A 17,905-nucleotide genomic window follows, 5' to 3' on the forward strand; every position below is an offset into this window, starting at 1 on the left:
CGGGCAGGGGGTGCGGCAAGACCCCCACGTTTTAGTCAGGGCGCTGCTGCTGGCCCCCAACCTGCGCGCTCAGGTCTCGGCTGCAGGCCCTAGGACTCCTCTCCTGGCCCTGAACCCGCTCCCCCGGCGCTGCTCACACCACATGCAGTGTCCCCACCCCACCGGGGGGGCACCCCGGGTGAACTGAGCCCAGCCAGGGATGTGGCCGCGGCACCCCTGGGCTCTCGCACGAGTGTTCCCTCTCTTTTGTCCCACTCGTGCGTGGAACAAATTTTGTTCTGCGCACCAAGCCATGCACATGTGCACCACCCATCGATACACACGCTGCGAATCAGCCAGGGGGCACCTGAATCTCTTCTGGGCAGCTGCCCAAGCACCCGGCTTACAGGGAGCACGGGGCCTGGCTGCCCATGGAGCCTCATGCCCTGGCCCAGTTTCAGTGCCCTGGTGAGGGTGCCCCGGGCTGGAGTGAGCCTGATACTGTCTCCAGCCAGGCTGGCAGCGGCTCGCCGGGCACAGCCTCATGCTGGGCCTGCTGCCCTGGGAGGGGTGAGAGAACCCAGGCACCTTGGGTTTCAACCCCACCCTGGTCTAACCACTAGGCCTCCCTCCCCTCCCTGGGCCACAGAAGAACCCAGGAGTCCTGATTCCCTTCCCCTACTTCTAGCCTCTGTCTGGGGGGCTGCAGAGAGTCCTAGAGGGGCCTGGAGGCAGAGCCGACACTGCCACATCTGAGCTGGTTCCCCTCCATCCTCCATGAGGCTGGCGCCAGGCCTCCTGGGTTCTAGCCCGGCCCTGGGAGGGGAGTGGTGGCTAGCGGTTAGATCTTTGCACGTCTCTTTCCTTCCCACCGCCTCCAGAGCCCTGGGGGGCAGGTCCCGACCCCCTAGAAAGGGTGGGGAGCAAAGTGCCCCTCCCTCTCTCCTTCCAGCTCACGCTCACCGTCCCGGCTGCCCCGGGCGGATTCCCCAGCCGCGAGCCACCTGCCTGCTGCCCTGGGATGCACCCGGCATCCGTCCCCTCCCACAGGGCGGTGCTAATTACCCCCAGCGAGCCACGCCGCGTCCCGGGCACGGAGCTGGCAGGGCGCCACGGTGGAGCAGCGCCGTGGGCGGCGCCCGGGAGGGGAGGGGCCAGGCCCCGCGTGGGTACTTAGGGGTAACGAGAGGCAGCTCTCGGGCTTGGCAGGGAAGGGCAGACGGACGCAGGACGGGCGAGGGGGCCCCGACGTTCTCACCATGGCCAGGGGGCTAGCCCTGATTCCACTGCTGGCGCTGCTGGCACCAGGTAAGGGCGCCCCGGGGGGGGGGGGGCCTCAGGACGTCTGGCTCAATTCCCAGCTGCTTGCAGTGCCCGGCGTGGTCCCATCCCTGTCCAGGGCCCGTGCAGCGCCCGGCGTGGTCCCATCCCTGTCCAGGGCCCGTGCAGCGCCCGGCGTGGTCCCATCCCTGTCCAGGGCCCGTGCAGTGCCCGGCGTGGTCCCATCCCTGTGCAGGGCCCGTGCAGCGCCCGGCGTGGTCCCATCCCTGTCCAGGGCCCGTGCAGTGCCCGGCGTGGTCCCATCCCTGTCCAGGGCCCGTGCAGCGCCCGGCGTGGTCCCATCCCTGTCCAGGGCCCGTGCAGCGCCCGGCGTGGTCCCATCCCTGTCCAGGGCCCGTGCAGCGCCCGGCGTGGTCCCATCCCTGTCCAGGGCCCGTGCAGCGCCCGGCGTGGTCCCATCCCTGTCCAGGGCCCGTGCAGTGCCCGGCGTGGTCCCATCCCTGTCCAGGGCCCGTGCAGTGCCCGGCGTGGTCCCATCCCTGTCCAGGGCCCGTGCAGTGCCCGGCGTGGTCCCATCCCTGTGCGGGGCCCGTGCAGCGCCCGGCGTGGTCCCATCCCTGTCCAGGGCCCGTGCAGTGCCCGGCGTGGTCCCATCCCTGTCCAGGGCCCGTGCAGCGCCCGGCGTGGTCCCATCCCTGTCCAGGGCCCGTGCAGTGCCCGGCGTGGTCCCATCCCTGTCCAGGGCCCGTGCAGTGCCCGGCGTGGTCCCATCCCTGTGCAGGGCCCGTGCAGCGCCCGGCGTGGTCCCATCCCTGTCCAGGGCCCGTGCAGCGCCCGGCGTGGTCCCATCCCTGTCCAGGGCCCGTGCAGTGCCCGGCGTGGTCCCATCCCTGTCCAGGGCCCGTGCAGTGCCCGGCGTGGTCCCATCCCTGTCCAGGGCCCGTGCAGCGCCCGGCGTGGTCCCATCCCTGTCCAGGGCCCGTGCAGCGCCTGGCGTGGTCCCATCCCTGTCCAGGGCCCGTGCAGCGCCCGGCGTGGTCCCATCCCTGTGCAGGGCCCGTGCAGCGCCCGGCGTGGTCCCATCCCTGTCCAGGGCCCGTGCAGTGCCCGGCGTGGTCCCATCCCTGTGCGGGGCCTGTGCAGTGCCCGGCGTGGTCCCATCCCTGTGCAGTGCCCGGCGTGGTCCCATCCCTGTCCAGGGCCCGTGCAGTGCCCGGCGTGGTCCCATCCCTGTCCAGGGCCCGTGCAGCGCCCGGCGTGGTCCCATCCCTGTCCAGGGCCCGTGCAGTGCCCGGCGTGGTCCCATCCCTGTCCAGGGCCCGTGCAGTGCCCGGCGTGGTCCCATCCCTGTCCAGGGCCCGTGCAGTGCCCGGCGTGGTCCCATCCCTGTCCAGGGCCCGTGCAGCGCCCGGCGTGGTCCCATCCCTGTCCAGGGCCCGTGCAGTGCCCGGCGTGGTCCCATCCCTGTCCAGGGCCCGTGCAGCGCCCGGCGGGGTCCCATCCCTGTCCAGGGCCCGTGCAGCGCCCGGCGTGGTCCCATCCCTGTCCAGGGCCCGTGCAGCGCCCGGCGTGGTCCCATCCCTGTCCAGGGCCCGTGCAGTGCCCGGCGTGGTCCCATCCCTGTGCGGGGCCCGTGCAGTGCCCGGCGTGGTCCCATCCCTGTGCAGGGCCCGTGCAGTGCCCGGCGTGGTCCCATCCCTGTCCAGGGCCCGTGCAGTGCCCGGCGTGGTCCCATCCCTGTCCAGGGCCCGTGCAGTGCCCGGCGTGGTCCCATCCCTGTCCAGGGCCCGTGCAGCGCCCGGCGTGGTCCCATCCCTGTCCAGGGCCCGTGCAGTGCCCGGCGTGGTCCCATCCCTGTCCGGGGCCCGTGCAGTGCCCGGCGTGGTCCCATCCCTGTCCGGGGCCCGTGCAGTGCCCGGCGTGGTCCCATCCCTGTCCGGGGCCCGTGCAGTGCCCGGCGTGGTCCCATCCCTGTCCAGGGCCCGTGCAGTGCCCGGCGTGGTCCCATCCCTGTGCAGGGCCCGTGCAGTGCCCGGCGTGGTCCCATCCCTGTCCAGGGCCCGTGCAGTGCCCGGCGTGGTCCCATCCCTGTCCAGGGCCCGTGCAGTGCCCGGCGTGGTCCCATCCCTGTCCAGGGCCCGTGCAGTGCCCGGCGTGGTCCCATCCCTGTCCAGAGCCCGTGCAGCGCCCGGCGTGGTCCCATCCCTGTCCAGGGCCCGTGCAGCGCCTGGCGTGGTCCCATCCCTGTGCAGGGCCCGTGCAGCGCCTGGCGTGGTCCCATCCCTGTCCAGGGCCCGTGCAGTGCCCGGCGTGGTCCCATCCCTGTCCAGGGCCCGTGCAGCGCCTGGCGTGGTCCCATCCCTGTCCAGAGCCCGTGCAGTGCCTGGTGTGGTCCCATCCCTGTGCGGGGCCCGTGCAGCGCCTGGCGTGGTCCCATCCCTGTTCAGGGCCCGTGCAGCGCCCGGCGTGGTCCCATCCCTGTGCGGGGCCCGTGCAGCGCCTGGCAGAACAGGGGCCCCAGTTTGTGTCCAGGCTCCGGGCGCGCCGGGAGCCCAATGGGGCGCAGGGCAGCAGCGCCTGGTGCAACGCGGCGCCTGGTCTCACAGGCCTGTGGGGGGCGACGTTCCTCTGGCCGGGCAGGCGAGGCGGAGGGGTGGGAAACCGGGTCTGTGGGCCTGTAGGGCACAGCCCTCCCCCCACCAGGGGGACAAGGGAGCCTGGCTGGGGGGGCGGGGTGGCAAAGCACGTGGGAGACACTCATTGGGACCAGGTGAGTGGGGAAACTGAGGCACGAGGGCAGCATCCCTGAAAGGGGGAGGCAATGACTACGACTAGGAGGAGCCCTGGCTCTCAGGAACCCACCCTGCACCGCTCTAACCACTAGTCCTCACTCCCCTCCCAGAGCAGGAGATAGAACTTAGCCCATTCCCTGCTGCCTGAGCCGGCTCCCAGGTTTCAGGGAGGCCCCACCCCAGGAACAGGCCGTTCCGGATCCCAGATAAACGCCCAGCGACGCCTCCCGCCCCCTCAAGGGTGAAGCTGGCACAAGCCGCCCGGCAGGAGGAGGGGAACCAGCAAACAGACCCAGCCGGTTCCCAGCGCCCGGCCCTGACTCCCGGCTTCTGAGCCTGGCTGGGGGGGCAGTGAGGACCAGTGGTTAGAGCAGGGGAGACTGGGGCAGGACTCTCAGGTTCTGTACTTGGCTGGGGGGCGGGAGCGGTGGGGTCTAGTGGTTAGAGCAGGAGGGACTGGGGGCAGGACTCCAGGGTTCTGTGCTGGGTTATGGGGGGCAGTGGGGTCTAGTGGTTAGAGCAGGAGGGGCTGGGGCAGGACTCCAGGGTTCTGTGCTGGGTTATGGGGGGGCAGAGGGGTCTAGTGGTCAGAGCAGGAGGGGCTGGGGGCAGGACTCCAGGGTTCTGTGCCTGGCTAGGGGGGGCAGAGGGGTCTAGTGGTCAGAGCAGGAGGGGCTGGGGGCAGGACTCCAGGGTTCTGTGCCGGGTTACGGGGGGCAGAGGGGTCTAGTGGTCAGAGCAGGAGGGGCTGGGGCAGGACTCCAGGGTTCTGTGCCGGGTTATGGGGGGCAGAGGGGTCTAGTGGTCAGAGCAGGAGGGGCTGGGGGCAGGACTCCAGGGTTCTGTGCCGGGTTATGGGGGGCAGTGGGGTCTAGTGGTTAGAGCAGGAGGGGCTGGGGCAGGACTCCAGGGTTCTGTGCCGGGTTATGGGGGGGCAGAGGGGTCTAGTGGTCAGAGCAGGAGGGGCTGGGGGCAGGACTCCAGGGTTCTGTGCCGGGTTACGGGGGGCAGAGGGGTCTAGTGGTCAGAGCAGGAGGGGCTGGGGCAGGACTCCAGGGTTCTGTGCCGGGTTATGGGGGGCAGTGGGGTCTAGTGGTTAGAGCAGGAGGGGCTGGGGCAGGACTCCAGGGTTCTGTGCCGGGTTATGGGGGGCAGAGGGGTCTAGTGGTCAGAGCAGGAGGGGCTGGGGCAGGACTCCAGGGTTCTGTGCCGGGTTATGGGGGGCAGTGGGGTCTAGTGGTTAGAGCAGGAGGGGCTGGGGGCAGGACTCCAGGGTTCTGTGCCGGGTTATGGGGGGGCAGTGGGGTCTAGTGGTCAGAGCAGGAGGGGCTGGGGCAGGACTCCAGGGTTCTGTGCCGGGTTATGGGGGGGCAGTGGGGTCTAGTGGTCAGAGCAGGAGGGGCTGGGGGCAGGACTCCAGGGTTCTGTGCCGGGTTATGGGGGGGCAGTGGGGTCTAGTGGTCAGAGCAGGAGGGGCTGGGGGCAGGACTCCAGGGTTCTGTGCCGGGTTACGGGGGGCAGAGTGGTCTAGTGGTCAGAGCAGGAGGGGCTGGGGCAGGACTCCAGGGTTCTGTGCCGGGTTACGGGGGGCAGAGGGGTCTAGTGGTTAGAGCAGGAGGGGCTGGGGCAGGACTCCAGGGTTCTGTGCCGGGTTATGGGGGGCAGAGGGGTCTAGTGGTCAGAGCAGGAGGGGCTGGGGGCAGGACTCCAGGGTTCTGTGCCGGGTTATGGGGGGCAGAGGGGTCTAGTGGTCAGAGCAGGAGGGGCTGGGGCAGGACTCCAGGGTTCTGTGCCGGGTTATGGGGGGGCAGAGCGGTCTAGTGGTCAGAGCAGGAGGGGCTGGGGCAGGACTCTCAGGTTCTGTGCCGGGTTATGGGGGGGCAGTGGGGTCTAGTGGTCAGAGGGGGCCGGTCCCCGGCTCTGATGCCCCCGCTCTGTCTCCCTGGGCCAGGCTGCGGGCTGAGGTGCAAGTCCTGCCGGGGGGAGCTCGGCTGCCCGGAGGAGGTGGAAGTGACCTGCGGCCCGGGCGAGACCAGCTGCCGGACCGCGGTGCGCAGCGCGGCCGTGAGTGAGTGCGGGGGGGGGGGGGGGGGCGTGTGAGTGCGGAGGGGGGGGCACAGTCACAGCCGAGAGGCCTGGCACCTGACTGGGTTACAACCTGGAAAAGGGGGCGGAGTAACAAGGGGCTGTGAGGGGCCGGGAGGGGCCGGGCGGGTTGGGGGGTACGGGGTGGGTGTGGGGGCGGGGGGCGGGGGGCTGTGAGGGGCCGGGCGGGGGGGGGTTGGGGGGGGCGGGGGGCTAGGGGCGGGGGGTGGGGGGTTGGGGGGGGCGGGGGGCTGTGAGGGGCCGGGACGGGGTGGGTGGGGGGGGGGGCTGTGAGGGGCGGGGGGTGGGGGGTTGGGGGGGGCGGGGGGCTGGGGGGTTGGGGGCGGGGGGCTGTGAGGGGCCGGGCGGGTTGGGGGGTACGGGGTGGGTGTGGGGGCGGGGGGTTGGGGGGTAGGGGGGGGGGCGGGGGGCGGGTTGGGGGGTACGGGGTGGGTTGGGGGCAGGGGGGGGGGGCTCTGTGAGGGGGGGGGGGGCGGGGGGCTGTGAGGGGCCGGGCGGGTTGGGGGGTACGGGGTGGGTTGGGGGGGGGGCGGGGGGCTGTGAGGGGCCGGGCGGGTTGGGGGGTACGGGGTGGGTTGGGGGCGGGGGGCTGTGAGGGGCCGGGCGGGTTGGGGGGTACGGGGTGGGTTGGGGGCGGGGGGCTGTGAGGGGCCGGGCGGGTTGGGGGGTACGGGGTGGGTTGGGGGCGGGGGGCTGTGAGGGGCCGGGCGGGTTGGGGGGTACGGGGTGGGTTGGGGGCGGGGGGCTGTGAGGGGCCGGGCGGGTTGGGGGGTACGGGGTGGGTTGGGGGCGGGGGGCTGTGAGGGGCCGGGCGGGTTGGGGGGTACGGGGTGGGTTGGGGCGGGGGGCTGTGAGGGGCCGGGCGGGTTGGGGGGTACGGGGTGGGTTGGGGCGGGGGGCTGTGAGGGGCCGGGCGGGTTGGGGGGTACGGGGTGGGTTGGGGCGGGGGGCTGTGAGGGGCCGGGCGGGTTGGGGGGTACGGGGTGGGTTGGGGGCGGGGGGCTGTGAGGGGCCGGGCGGGTTGGGGGGTACGGGGTGGGTTGGGGGCGGGGGGCTGTGAGGGGCCGGGCGGGTTGGGGGGTACGGGGTGGGTTGGGGGCGGGGGGCTGTGAGGGGCCGGGCGGGTTGGGGGGTACGGGGTGGGTTGGGGGGCGGGGGCTGTGAGGGGCCGGGCGGGTTGGGGGGTACGGGGTGGGTTGGGGGCGGGGGGCTGTGAGGGGCCGGGCGGGTTGGGGGGTACGGGGTGGGTTGGGGGCGGGGGGCTGTGAGGGGCCGGGCGGGTTGGGGGGTACGGGGCGGGTTGGGGGCGGGGGGCTGTGAGGGGCCGGGCGGGTTGGGGGTGGGTTCAGGGGCTTCCGGGGGGGGCTGGGCTGGTTCTCACGGTGACCCCCCTCCCTCCCGCAGCCTTCCTGCGCTTCCAGACCGTGTCCAAGGGCTGCGCCCGCCACGCCCGGCCCGACGAGGCTCTGGCGCTGAGCTCCCACCTGCTGGCGCTGAGCTACCGGGCCCGCCACTGCCAGGGCGATGCCTGCAACGCCGCCAGCCTGGGTGAGCCCCCGGACCCCCGCACCCCCGGACCCCCTGCACCCCCGGACCCCCTGCACCCCCGGGACCCCCTGCACCGCCAGACCCCCTGCACTCCCGAGACCCCCTGCACACACACTCTGGGACCCCCTGCACCCCCGGGACCCCCTGCACCCCCGGACCCCATGCACTCCCGGACCCCCTGCACCCCCGGGACCCCCTGCACCCCCGGACCCCATGCACTCCCGGACCCCCTGCACCCCCGGACCCCCTGCACCCCCGGACCCCCTGCACCCCCGGGACCCCCGCACCTCCAGGACCCCCTGCACCCCCGGACCCCCTGCACCCCCGGACCCCCTGCACCCCCGGACCCCCTGCACCCCCGGGACCCCCTGCACCCCCGGACCCCCTGCACCCCTGGGACCCCCTGCACCCCCGGACCCCCTGCACCCCCGGACCCCCTGCACTCCCGGACCCCCTGCACCCCTGGGACCCCCTGCACCCCCGGACCCCCTGCACCCCCGGACCCCCTGCACCCCCGGACTCCCTGCACCCCCGGAACCCCCCTGCACAAACACCCTGGGGCCCCCTGAACCCTCCCAGGACTCCCTGCATCCCGGGATCGTGGCCCAGCACCCACAGGACCCCATTGTACCCCCAGAGCCCCCTCCCCACCCCCATAACTCTCGGGCCTCCCTGCACCCGCCCCCCCCAGCCAGCAGCAGTGCCCTCGGCACCCTCCCCACCCCCTGTCTCTCCAGGACCCCTCCTGTGACCCCTCCCTGCACCCCCTAGAACCCCAGTGCCTCTGCCCCGGCCCTGCTCCTCCGCCCGCCAGCATCTCTGCCCCACCTAGCAGGCCCCCTGACCCCCCTTCTCTCCCCACAGCCCCTGAGCCGGCCACCCCCAACCAGCTGCGCTGCCACGCCTGCACCTCCCAGGGCGCCTGGTGCCCCCCGTCTGCCCGCACCCAGCTGGGCTGCACCGGCTCCCAGGACCAGTGCCTGGACCTGGACGTCACCGGCACCCTGGGTAAGGGGGCAAAGCGGGGAGGGAACCGGAGGTGCTGGGGGTGGGAGGGGAGGGGAGGGGAGGAGGCACTGGGGATGGGGATGGAGGTGGGGGAGGGGAGGGGAAGGGAGAAGGCACTGGGGATGGGGATGGAGGTGGGGGAGGGGAGGGGAGGGGAGGGGAGGGGAGGACAGGAGGCGCTGGGGATGGGGGTGGGGGAGGGGAGGGGAGGACAGGAGGCGCTGGGGATGGAGGTGGGGGAGGGGAGGGGAGGGGAGGACAGGAGGCGCTGGGGATGGGGGTGGAGGTGGGGGAGGGGAGGGGAGGTCCGGAAGCGCTGGGGGTGGGGGAGGGGAAGACAGGATTTACTGGGGGTGGGGGTTGCACACCCCTGATACCCTCCCCCCCCACACACAGGGGAGTTTGCCAACACGAAGCTGAAGGGTTGCGCCAGCCTCTCGCGCTGCCAGGACGGGCTGGGTTTCCACTCCAGCTCCCGCGCCATCCAAGCCCGCTGCTGCAGCACGCCCCTGTGCAACCACCAGGACACCGGTACCCACCTGGCGGGGGCATGAGACAGACCCATGGGGCTGAGCCAGGGGTGGGGGGAGGAGGCAGGATACCGGGGTAGATGGGCCCATGGAGCTGATGGGGGGGGGGAGGCAGGATACCAGGGTAGATGGGCCCATGGAGCTGATGGGGGAGGAGGCAGGATACCGGGGTAGATGGGCCCATGGAGCTGATGGAGGAGGAGGCAGGATACCAGGGTAGATGGGCCCATGGAGCTGATGGAGGAGGAGGCAGGATACCGGGGTAGATGGGCCCATGGAGCTGATGGAGGAGGAGGCAGGATACCAGGGTAGATGGGCCCATGGAGCTGATGGAGGAGGAGGCAGGATACCGGGGTAGATGGGCCCATGGAGCTGATGGAGGAGGAGGCAGGATACCGGGGTAGATGGGCCCATGGAGCTGATGGGGGGGGGGGAGGCAGGATACCAGGGTAGATGGGCCCATGGAGCTGATGGAGGAGGAGGCAGGATACCGGGGTAGATGGGCCCATGGAGCTGATGGAGGAGGAGGCAGGATACCGGGGTAGATGGGCCCATGGAGCTGATGGAGGAGGAGGCAGGATACTGGGGTAGATGGGCCCATGGAGCTGATGGAGGAGGAGGCAGGATACCGGGGTAGATGGGCCCATGGAGCTGATGGAGGAGGAGGCAGGATACCGGGGTAGATGGGCCCATGGAGCTGATGGAGGAGGAGGCAGGATACCGGGGTAGATGGGCCCATGGAGCTGATGGAGGAGGAGGCAGGATACCGGGGTAGATGGGCCCATGGAGCTGATGAAGGAGGAGGCAGGATACCAGGGTAGATGGGCCCATGGAGCTGATGGAGGAGGAGGCAGGATACCAGGGTAGATGGGCCCATGGAGCTGATGGAGGAGGAGGCAGGATACCAGGGTAGATGGGCCCATGGAGCTGATGAGGGGGGGAGGCAGGATACCAGGGTAGATGGGCCCATGGAGCTGATGGAGGAGGAGGCAGGATACCAGGGTAGATGGGCCCATGGAGCTGATGGGGGAGGAGGCAGGATACCGGGGTAGATGGGCCCATGGAGCTGATGGGGGAGGAGGCAGGATACCAGGGTAGATGGGCCAATGGAGCTGATGGGGGAGGAGGCAGGATACCGGGGTAGATGGGCCCATGGAGCTGATGGGGGGGAGGCAGGATACCGGGGTAGATGGACCCATGGAGCTGATGGGGGAGGAGGCAGGATACCGGGGTAGATGGGCCCATGGAGCTGATGGGGGAGGAGGCAGGATACCATGGTAGATGGGCCCATGGTCTAATCAGATGGGAGGGGCTGGGGGTATCAGGTTGACAGGCTCATGGATCCAACCCCCTCCCAAGATTTCCACACGGAGGCCAAGCTGCACAACGGGCTGCAATGCTACAGCTGCGCAGACGAGGACGAAATTGGCTGCACCGTCAGCTCAATGACCACGATGTCCTGTGTGGGGCAGCACAACATGTGCCTGGAGGGGATCGGCCGCAGCCACTCTGGTGAGTGGGGCGCGGGGCCTCTCCCTCAGGGGGCGCCGGCTGGGGGCGGGGACTGGCTGGGGTGCGGGGAAGGGGCACGGGGCCTGTGCCCTGCAGGGGGCGCCGGCTGGGGGCGGGGACTGGCTGGGGGGCGGGGAATGGGGCACGGGGCCTGTCCCCTGCAGGGGGCGCCGGCTGGGGGCGGGGACTGGCTGGGGGCAGGGACTGGCTGGGGGGCGGGGAAGGGGCACGGGGCCTGTGCCCTGCAGGGGGCGCCAGCTGGGGGCGGGGACTGGCTGGGGGGCGGGGAATGGGGCACGGGGCCTGTCCCCTGCAGGGGGCGCCGGCTGGGGGCGGGGACTGGCTGGGGGCAGGGACTGGCTGGGGGGCGGGGAAGGGGCACAGGGCCTGTCTCCTACAGGGGGCGCCGGCTGGGGGCGGGGACTGGCTGGGGGGCGGGGAAGGGGCACGGGGCCTGTGCCCTGCAGGGGGCGCCGGCTGGGGGACGGGGACTGGCTGGGGGGCGGGGAAGGGGCACTGGGCCTGTCTCCTACAGGGGGCGCCGGCTGGGGGCGGGGACTGGCTGGGGGGCGGGGAAGGGGCACGGGGCCTGTGCCCTGCAGGGGGCGCCGGCTGGGGACGGGGACTGGCTGGGGGGCGGGGAAGGGGCACGGGGCCTGTCTCCTGCAGGGGGCGCCGGCTGGGGGCGGGGACTGGCTGGGGGGTGGGGAATGGGGCACAGGGCCTGTCTCCTACAGGGGGCGCCGGCTGGGGGCAGGGACTGGCTGGGGGGCGGGGAAGGGGCACGGGGCCTGTGCCCTGCAGGGGGCGCCGGCTGGGGGCGGGGACTGGCTGGAGTCCTGAACCTCTGCCCTCTGGCCTGCAGGGGGCGCCGGCTGAGGGCGGGGACTGGCTGGGGGGCGGGGAAGGGGCACGGGGCCTGTGCCCTGCAGGGGGCGCCGGCTGGGGCAGGGACTGGCTGGAGTCCTGACCCTCTGCCCTCTGGCCTGCAGGGGGCGCCGGTTCGGTCCTGGTGACCTTTAAGGGCTGTGCCACGCCGGCCATGTGCCAGAGCTCGCTGCTGGCCCTGGTGCAGGAGCTGGACGACGCCGAGGTCTTCTGCTGCACCGGGAGCCTCTGCAACACCCGCATCATGAACGGGCACGTGGCCGAGGGGTGGCCTGGCGCCAGCCCCCCCGCCCCCGCCCGCGCCACCACGCCCAGCGGCATCCCCAAGCCCGTCGCCGGGAAGGACGTGGCCCTTGTTGCCGGGGGAGCAGGGGGCCACGGCGACCGGGAGGCGGCGACCACCAGGAGTTCCGAAGGGCGGTGGTACCACGCCGCACCCCCTTCAGGCAGACAGGACGTCACCCCGCACCCTGGGCGCTTGGCCACAGGCGGCCACGAGGCCATCTCCCCCGTGGGCCAGAACAGGAGCTTCTCCCAGGGCTGGGCTGGTTCCTCCGGCGGGCAGAACAAAACGCTCGGCACCAAGCCCCTGGCCGTGGCTCCGGCTGGCGGTCAGGCGTCCCGTGGCACTGCCCGGCCGGAGGGCAGGTGGGAGCGCATCGAGGGCGACCGGGACTGGCCCTCCATCTCCTTCCCCATCACCGTGGAAACCCCCAGCGACGCCCTGCGAGGTGCCCGCGACAACACCAGCACCCCGGGGCCGGAGCCGAAGGGGCCTGTGACGAACACCGGCGGCTCCGTCTACACCCGCCCCCGGGCTCCCCAGACACCGCGCCTGCCCGCCCCCAGCGGCGCCTTCCGCCTCCGCGGCAGCCTCAGTCTCCCCTGCCTCCTGCTGCTGCTGGCAGCGCTGCTGCCCTGAGCCCAGCGCGGAAACCAGCCCCCCCCCCCCGCCCCCGCCCCACCAGTATCGGAGCCGGACGCCGGACGCCGGGTTCCTTGGGTTTGTCTGAGGGTCACCCGTGCAGGTGACACCGCTCTGCCTGGCTGGCGGAAACGGAAATTGCTCCCCCTGCGTGTCATAGACCCCATACTGGTGGTGGCAGAGGGAGATTTCCCAGGGGCTGGGAGCTCTGGAGCGGCGGCTGCTCTCCAGGGCCCTATCCACGCTGTAGGGCGATCCGTGTGGATTGTAGCGCGCTGTACTGGACCAGCAACAGACCCGTTAACCCTTGAGATACCAAAGGGATGTTTTTGCCTGTCAAAGGCCTGGGTTGGTAGGGGGTGCTACACAACACACATTGCGTACACAGACACAGCACTGCCAGATGGCGCGCGCACACACACACACACACACACACAGGGCAAGCATTCCTCGCCCCCACACACTTTCACTAAACAAAAACACACCTGCACACTGTCCAAATACACACACCTCGCAGACACACAAACACAAGGACTCACAAGGCAGTCCTGGCAACACACAGGAACACACACCACACACACCTCACAGACACACAAACACAAGGACTCACAAGGCAGTCCTGGCAACACACAGGAACACACACCACACACACACCTCGCAGGCTCACAAACACAAGGACTCACAAGGCAGGGCCGACAACACACAGGAACACACACCATGCACACACCACACACACACCTCGCAGGCTCACAAACACAAGGACACACACAGGAACACACCCCCCTCGCTGATACACAAACGGGCAGAGTGCCAAGACACACACGTGCACATTATTGTTATTGCCAGGTTAAGTATTTATTCTAGCAGAATTTCACCCTGGCAGACAAATCTCTCCCATTTGCCCCTTGCCCCCTTAGTACCGCTGGGGGGGAGAAACTGAGGCGGTGGGTCCCAAGGTCCATCCACCCCTCAGCTGGCTGCACCTCGTCCCCAGCGTGGTCCCCGGTTCAGTGACACGCCCGCAGCTGCACCCTCTGGTGCGGACTTAATGTATCACTGCGTCCGTCAGTGCCCGGCTCGGCTGCTGTCTGCTCCCCCCACAGCGCCCGGCTCGGCTGCTGTCTGCTCCCCCCACGGCGCCCGGCTCGGTTGCTGTCTGCTCCCCCCACGGCGCCCGGCTCGGCTGCTGTCTGCTCCCCCCACGGCGCCCGGCTCGGCTGCTGTCTGCTCCCCCCACGGCGCCCGGCTCGGCTGCTGTCTGCTCCCCCACGGCGCCCGGCTCGGTTGCTGTCTGCTCCCCCCGTGGCGCCCGGCTCGGCTGCTGTCTGCTCCCCCTGTGGCGCCCGGTTCGGCTGCTGTCTGCTCCCCCCATGGCGCCCGGTTTGGCTGCTGTCTGCTCCCCCCACAGCGCCCGGCTCGGCTGCTGTCTGCTCCCCCCGTGGCGCCCGGCTCGGCTGCTGTCTGCTCCCCCCACAGCGCCCGGCTCAGCTGCTGTCTGCTCCCCCCGTGGCGCCCGGCTCGGCTGCTGTCTGCTCCCCCCATGGCGCCCGGTTTGGCTGCTGTCTGCTCCCCCCACAGCGCCCGGCTCGGCTGCTGTCTGCTCCCCCCACAGCGCCCGGCTCGGCTGCTGTCTGCTCCCCCCGTGGCGCCCGGCTCGGCTGCTGTCTGCTCCCCCCACAGCGCCCGGCTTGGTTGCTGTCTGCTCCCCCCGCGGCGCCCGGCTCGGCTGCTGTCTGCTCCCCCCACGGTGCCACCCGCTGGCAGGGCCCCAATAAAGAGTTTTCCTTCCTACGTGGCCACTGCCTTTGCCTGCCCCCCGGGCCTGGGGAGAGGGCGGGTCAGCCCCTACCCCCCTGCGTGGAGAAACCCCTCACCCCAGGATCCCAGCCAAGGGTCCCCGTCCTGACCCCCAGCTCTGCTGACGCTGCCAGCATTGGACCAGCCACCAGCAGTGGCAGCTCTTGGGGCCATGGCAGCTGCTGCTAGATTAGGGGTCCCTGTTGAATTCTAGGGGGGCCATGGCTTAGGGGTTCCCATGAGCGCCCCTCCCCCGCTGCTCCCACACTTTCCTCACATCCTTGGCAGGAGCACCCTGGAAAGGCTGCTCAGCCAACCAGGCACCCTGGCCTCCAGCTGCCCCTCCTCTTCCCCTAGAGCCGCTGCCCCCCAGAACCCATTGCAACCCCCCCCCCCCCCGAGCTGGGTGAGAATCCAGACATCCTGCCCCCCCATCCCCTCCCTGCCTGGAGCCAGGCACGTGGCTGTGAGTGGCTGGGCTGGCCTGGGGCCAGGAGGATTCCTGGGATTCCTGGCCCTGTCTCATCAGCGACCCCTGCACACGCCCCACAAGCCGGCACGCTGAGGGGGGCTGGGCACGGTGGGGGGAGCTGGGGACACGCAGCAGGGGGCTGTCCAGGGAATGGCAAAGGGCGGCAGCTGCCAGAGACTGGAGCGGGGCGCAGCAGGCACCTCACAGGGCAGGGATACTGGGGGGCTCACGGGGCAGGGATATGGGGGGCTGTGGGGCAGGGATATGGGGGGGCTCACGGGGCAGGGATATGGGGGCTCACGGGGCAGGGATATGGGGGGCTGTGGGGCAGGGATATGGGGGGTTGCGGGGCAGGGATATGGTGGCTCACAGGGCAGGGATATGGGAGGTTGCAGGGTAGGCATATGGGGGGCTTAGGGGCAGGGATATGGGGGGCTCACAGGGCAGGGATATGGGGGTTGCGGGGCAGGGATATGGGGGGTTGCGGGGCAGGGATATGGGGGGCTCACAGGGCAGGGATATGGGGGTTGCGGGACAGGGATATGGGGGGTTGCGGGGCAGGGATATGGTGGCTCACAGGGCAGGGATATGGGAGGTTGCAGGGTAGGGATATGGGGGGCTTAGGGGCAGGGATATGGGGGGCTCACAGGGCAGGGATATGGGGGTTGCGGGGCAGGGATATGGGGGGCACAGCAGGGCAGGGATATGGGGGGCTTAGGGGCAGGGATGGGGGTGCAGCAGGGAAGATGCTGGGAGGCAGCAGAACAAGCCCCAGGGGGGCAAATAAGGAGCCAGGGCCCCCCTCGGGCGAGGCTGGGTTCCCAGGGTGGGGCACCATGCAGTGCCTGGGGGGCAAAGGTCACATCCGGAGCTCCTGGTGACTCAGGCTGACCTGGGTTTCGGGGAGGGGAGGGGCCTCTTGTAGGTGAGACATCATCCCTGTGGGGGAGAGCCCAGAAGGCCTGTTCTGCTCTAACCACTAGCCCCCACTCTCCTCCCAGACTTGCTGCGCTATGAGGTCACTGGCTTACCTCACCCCACGGCGGGCGCTTCCTCCTTTCCTGGCAGAGCCAGTGAGGTGCATCCGCCCCCCCCCCCCGTCCTGTTCCTTCAAAACCTCCTCTGAGGGGCCCAGCTTGTGGGCCAGACCACGGGCTGGAAGCTGCCTGCCTCAGTTTCCCCTGCTATACAATGGGGAGAAGGTGTCTGCTTAGGCGGTGGGGTGGGGGGCTGCTTTCCGTGCATGTCCCCACACTTCCTGTGCCACCCCTCACCCTGGCATCTGGCCCCCGAGCCGTCTGGCCTGTGGTGGGCACTGAAACAGCAACCTCCTGTCACCTCCGAGGCCCAAGCAACATGGGGAAACCCATGCGGGGGAAAGACTCCAGAGCGCTCGGCTGCCTGGGGCAGGGTGGGGGCAGCGCCCGGCACACCAGGCCGGTCCCCAGCGAGCCAGGCCCGGCTCCCAGGCAGGGCGATGGGGCGGCCAGGCCTGGGGCATGGCCCCGTCCTTGGCTGGACGTTAACAACCCCCAGCCACACTGGGCAAGCAACACAAACACACACACACCCCGCAGTGTCGCAGGGGGGACGGGGCTGTGGTTGGGGGTGGGGAGGGGTAGCTGGGCAGGGGGATGGGCTGTGGTTGGGGGTGTGGAGGGGTAGCTGGGGCAGGGGGACGGGCTGTGGTTGGGGGTGGGGAGGGGTAGCTGGGGCAGGGGGACGGGCTGTGGTTGGGGGTGGGGAGGGGTAGCTGGGCAGGGGGACGGGGCTGTGGTTGGGGGTGGGGAGGGGTAGCTGGGTAGGGGGACGGGCTGTGGTTGGGGGTGTGGAGGGGTAGCTGGGTAGGGGGACGGGCTGTGGTTGGGGGTGTGGAGGGGTAGCTGGGCAGGGGGACGGGGCTGTGGTTGGGGGTGGGGAGGGGTAGCTGGGTAGGGGGATGGGCTGTGGTTGGGGGTGTGGAGGGGTAGCTGGGGCAGGGGGACGGGCTGTGGTTGGGGGTGGGGAGGGGTAGCTGGGGCAGGGGGACGGGGCTGTGGTTGGGGGTGGGGAGGGGTAGCTGGGGCAGGGGGACGGGGCTGTGGTTGGGGGTGGGGAGGGGTAGCTGGGGCAGGGGGACGGGCTGTGGTTGGGGGGTGAGAAGTGAGGCGGCTGGCAGGGATGGGGGGGGGCAGGAGAGGGGCTGGAGTTGTCCAGCTCAGGAAGGGGAAGTGGTTTGGGGTTTCGTGTCCAGTTTCCGTTCCCAATTCTACTGAACGGGCCGGTGCTTTCTGCTGCGTAAAACAACTGGGGGGGGGTCTGCATGTGACAGCGGGGAGTCTACGTGTGAGAACAGGCCGGGCGTGTCTCCTGCCACAAGGGGGGGTCTGCGTGAGATCGGGGGAGTGTCTGCGTGTTAGGGGGTCTGCGTGTGACAAGGGGGAATCTACGTGTGAGAAGGTGGGTGTCTGCATGTTGGGGGGTCTGTGTGTGAGAACGGGCAAGGGGGGTGTCTGAGTGTGAGGGGGTCTGTGTGAGAATGGGGGGGTCTGCATGTGAGGGGGGTTCTGTGTGTAAGAACAGAGGGAGTGTCTGTGGGGGGGGTCTGCATGTGAGTCCAGGAGGGGGGTGTCAGCGTGTGAGGGGGTGTTGTGTTTCTGTGTGTGAGACCAGGAGGGGGGGGGTCAGTGTGTGAGGGTGTGTGTGTGTGTCTGTGTGTGAGACTGGGAAGGGGGTGTCAGCGTGTGAGGGGAGGTGTCAGAGTGTGAGGGTGTGTGTGTGTTTCTGCGTGTGAGACCAGGAGGGGGGTGTCAGTGTGTGTGTGGGGGGGGGGGTGTGTCTGTGTGTGAGACCGGGAGGGGGGTGTCAGCGTGTGAGGGGGGTGTCTGCGTGTGAGAGGGGGGGTGTTTCTGCATGTGAGACCAGGAGGGGGGTGTCAGCGTGTGAGGGGGGGGATGTGTGTCTGTGTGTGAGAGCAGGAGGAGGGGTGTCTGCGTGTGAGAGGGCATGTCTGCGTGTGAGACCGGAAGGGGGGTGTCAGTGTGTGAGGGGGGTGTCAGCGTGTGAGGGGGGGATGTGTGTCTGTGTG

The 17,905-nt window shown here is 70.5% G+C and overlaps 1 protein-coding gene across 1 annotated transcript; it reads left to right on the plus strand.

Moving 5' to 3' along the window:
• The first annotated feature begins 1,127 nt into the window (after positions 1-1,127).
• On the plus strand, positions 1,128-14,357 carry LOC142819543 (urokinase plasminogen activator surface receptor-like). Its single transcript, XM_075907450.2, has 7 exons — positions 1,128-1,287; positions 6,004-6,120; positions 7,563-7,706; positions 8,571-8,714; positions 9,111-9,245; positions 10,604-10,756; positions 11,749-14,357. Exons 1-7 carry the CDS (start codon positions 1,239-1,241, stop codon positions 12,564-12,566), a joined length of 1,560 nt encoding a protein of 519 aa, XP_075763565.2. The 5' UTR covers positions 1,128-1,238; the 3' UTR covers positions 12,567-14,357.
• The last annotated feature ends 3,548 nt before the right edge of the window (positions 14,358-17,905 follow it).

The sequence above is a fragment of the Pelodiscus sinensis genome, chromosome 22 (assembly GCF_052426305.1).
Source record: "Pelodiscus sinensis isolate ZL-2025 chromosome 22, ASM5242630v1, whole genome shotgun sequence".
NCBI lineage: Eukaryota > Metazoa > Chordata > Testudines > Trionychidae > Pelodiscus > Pelodiscus sinensis.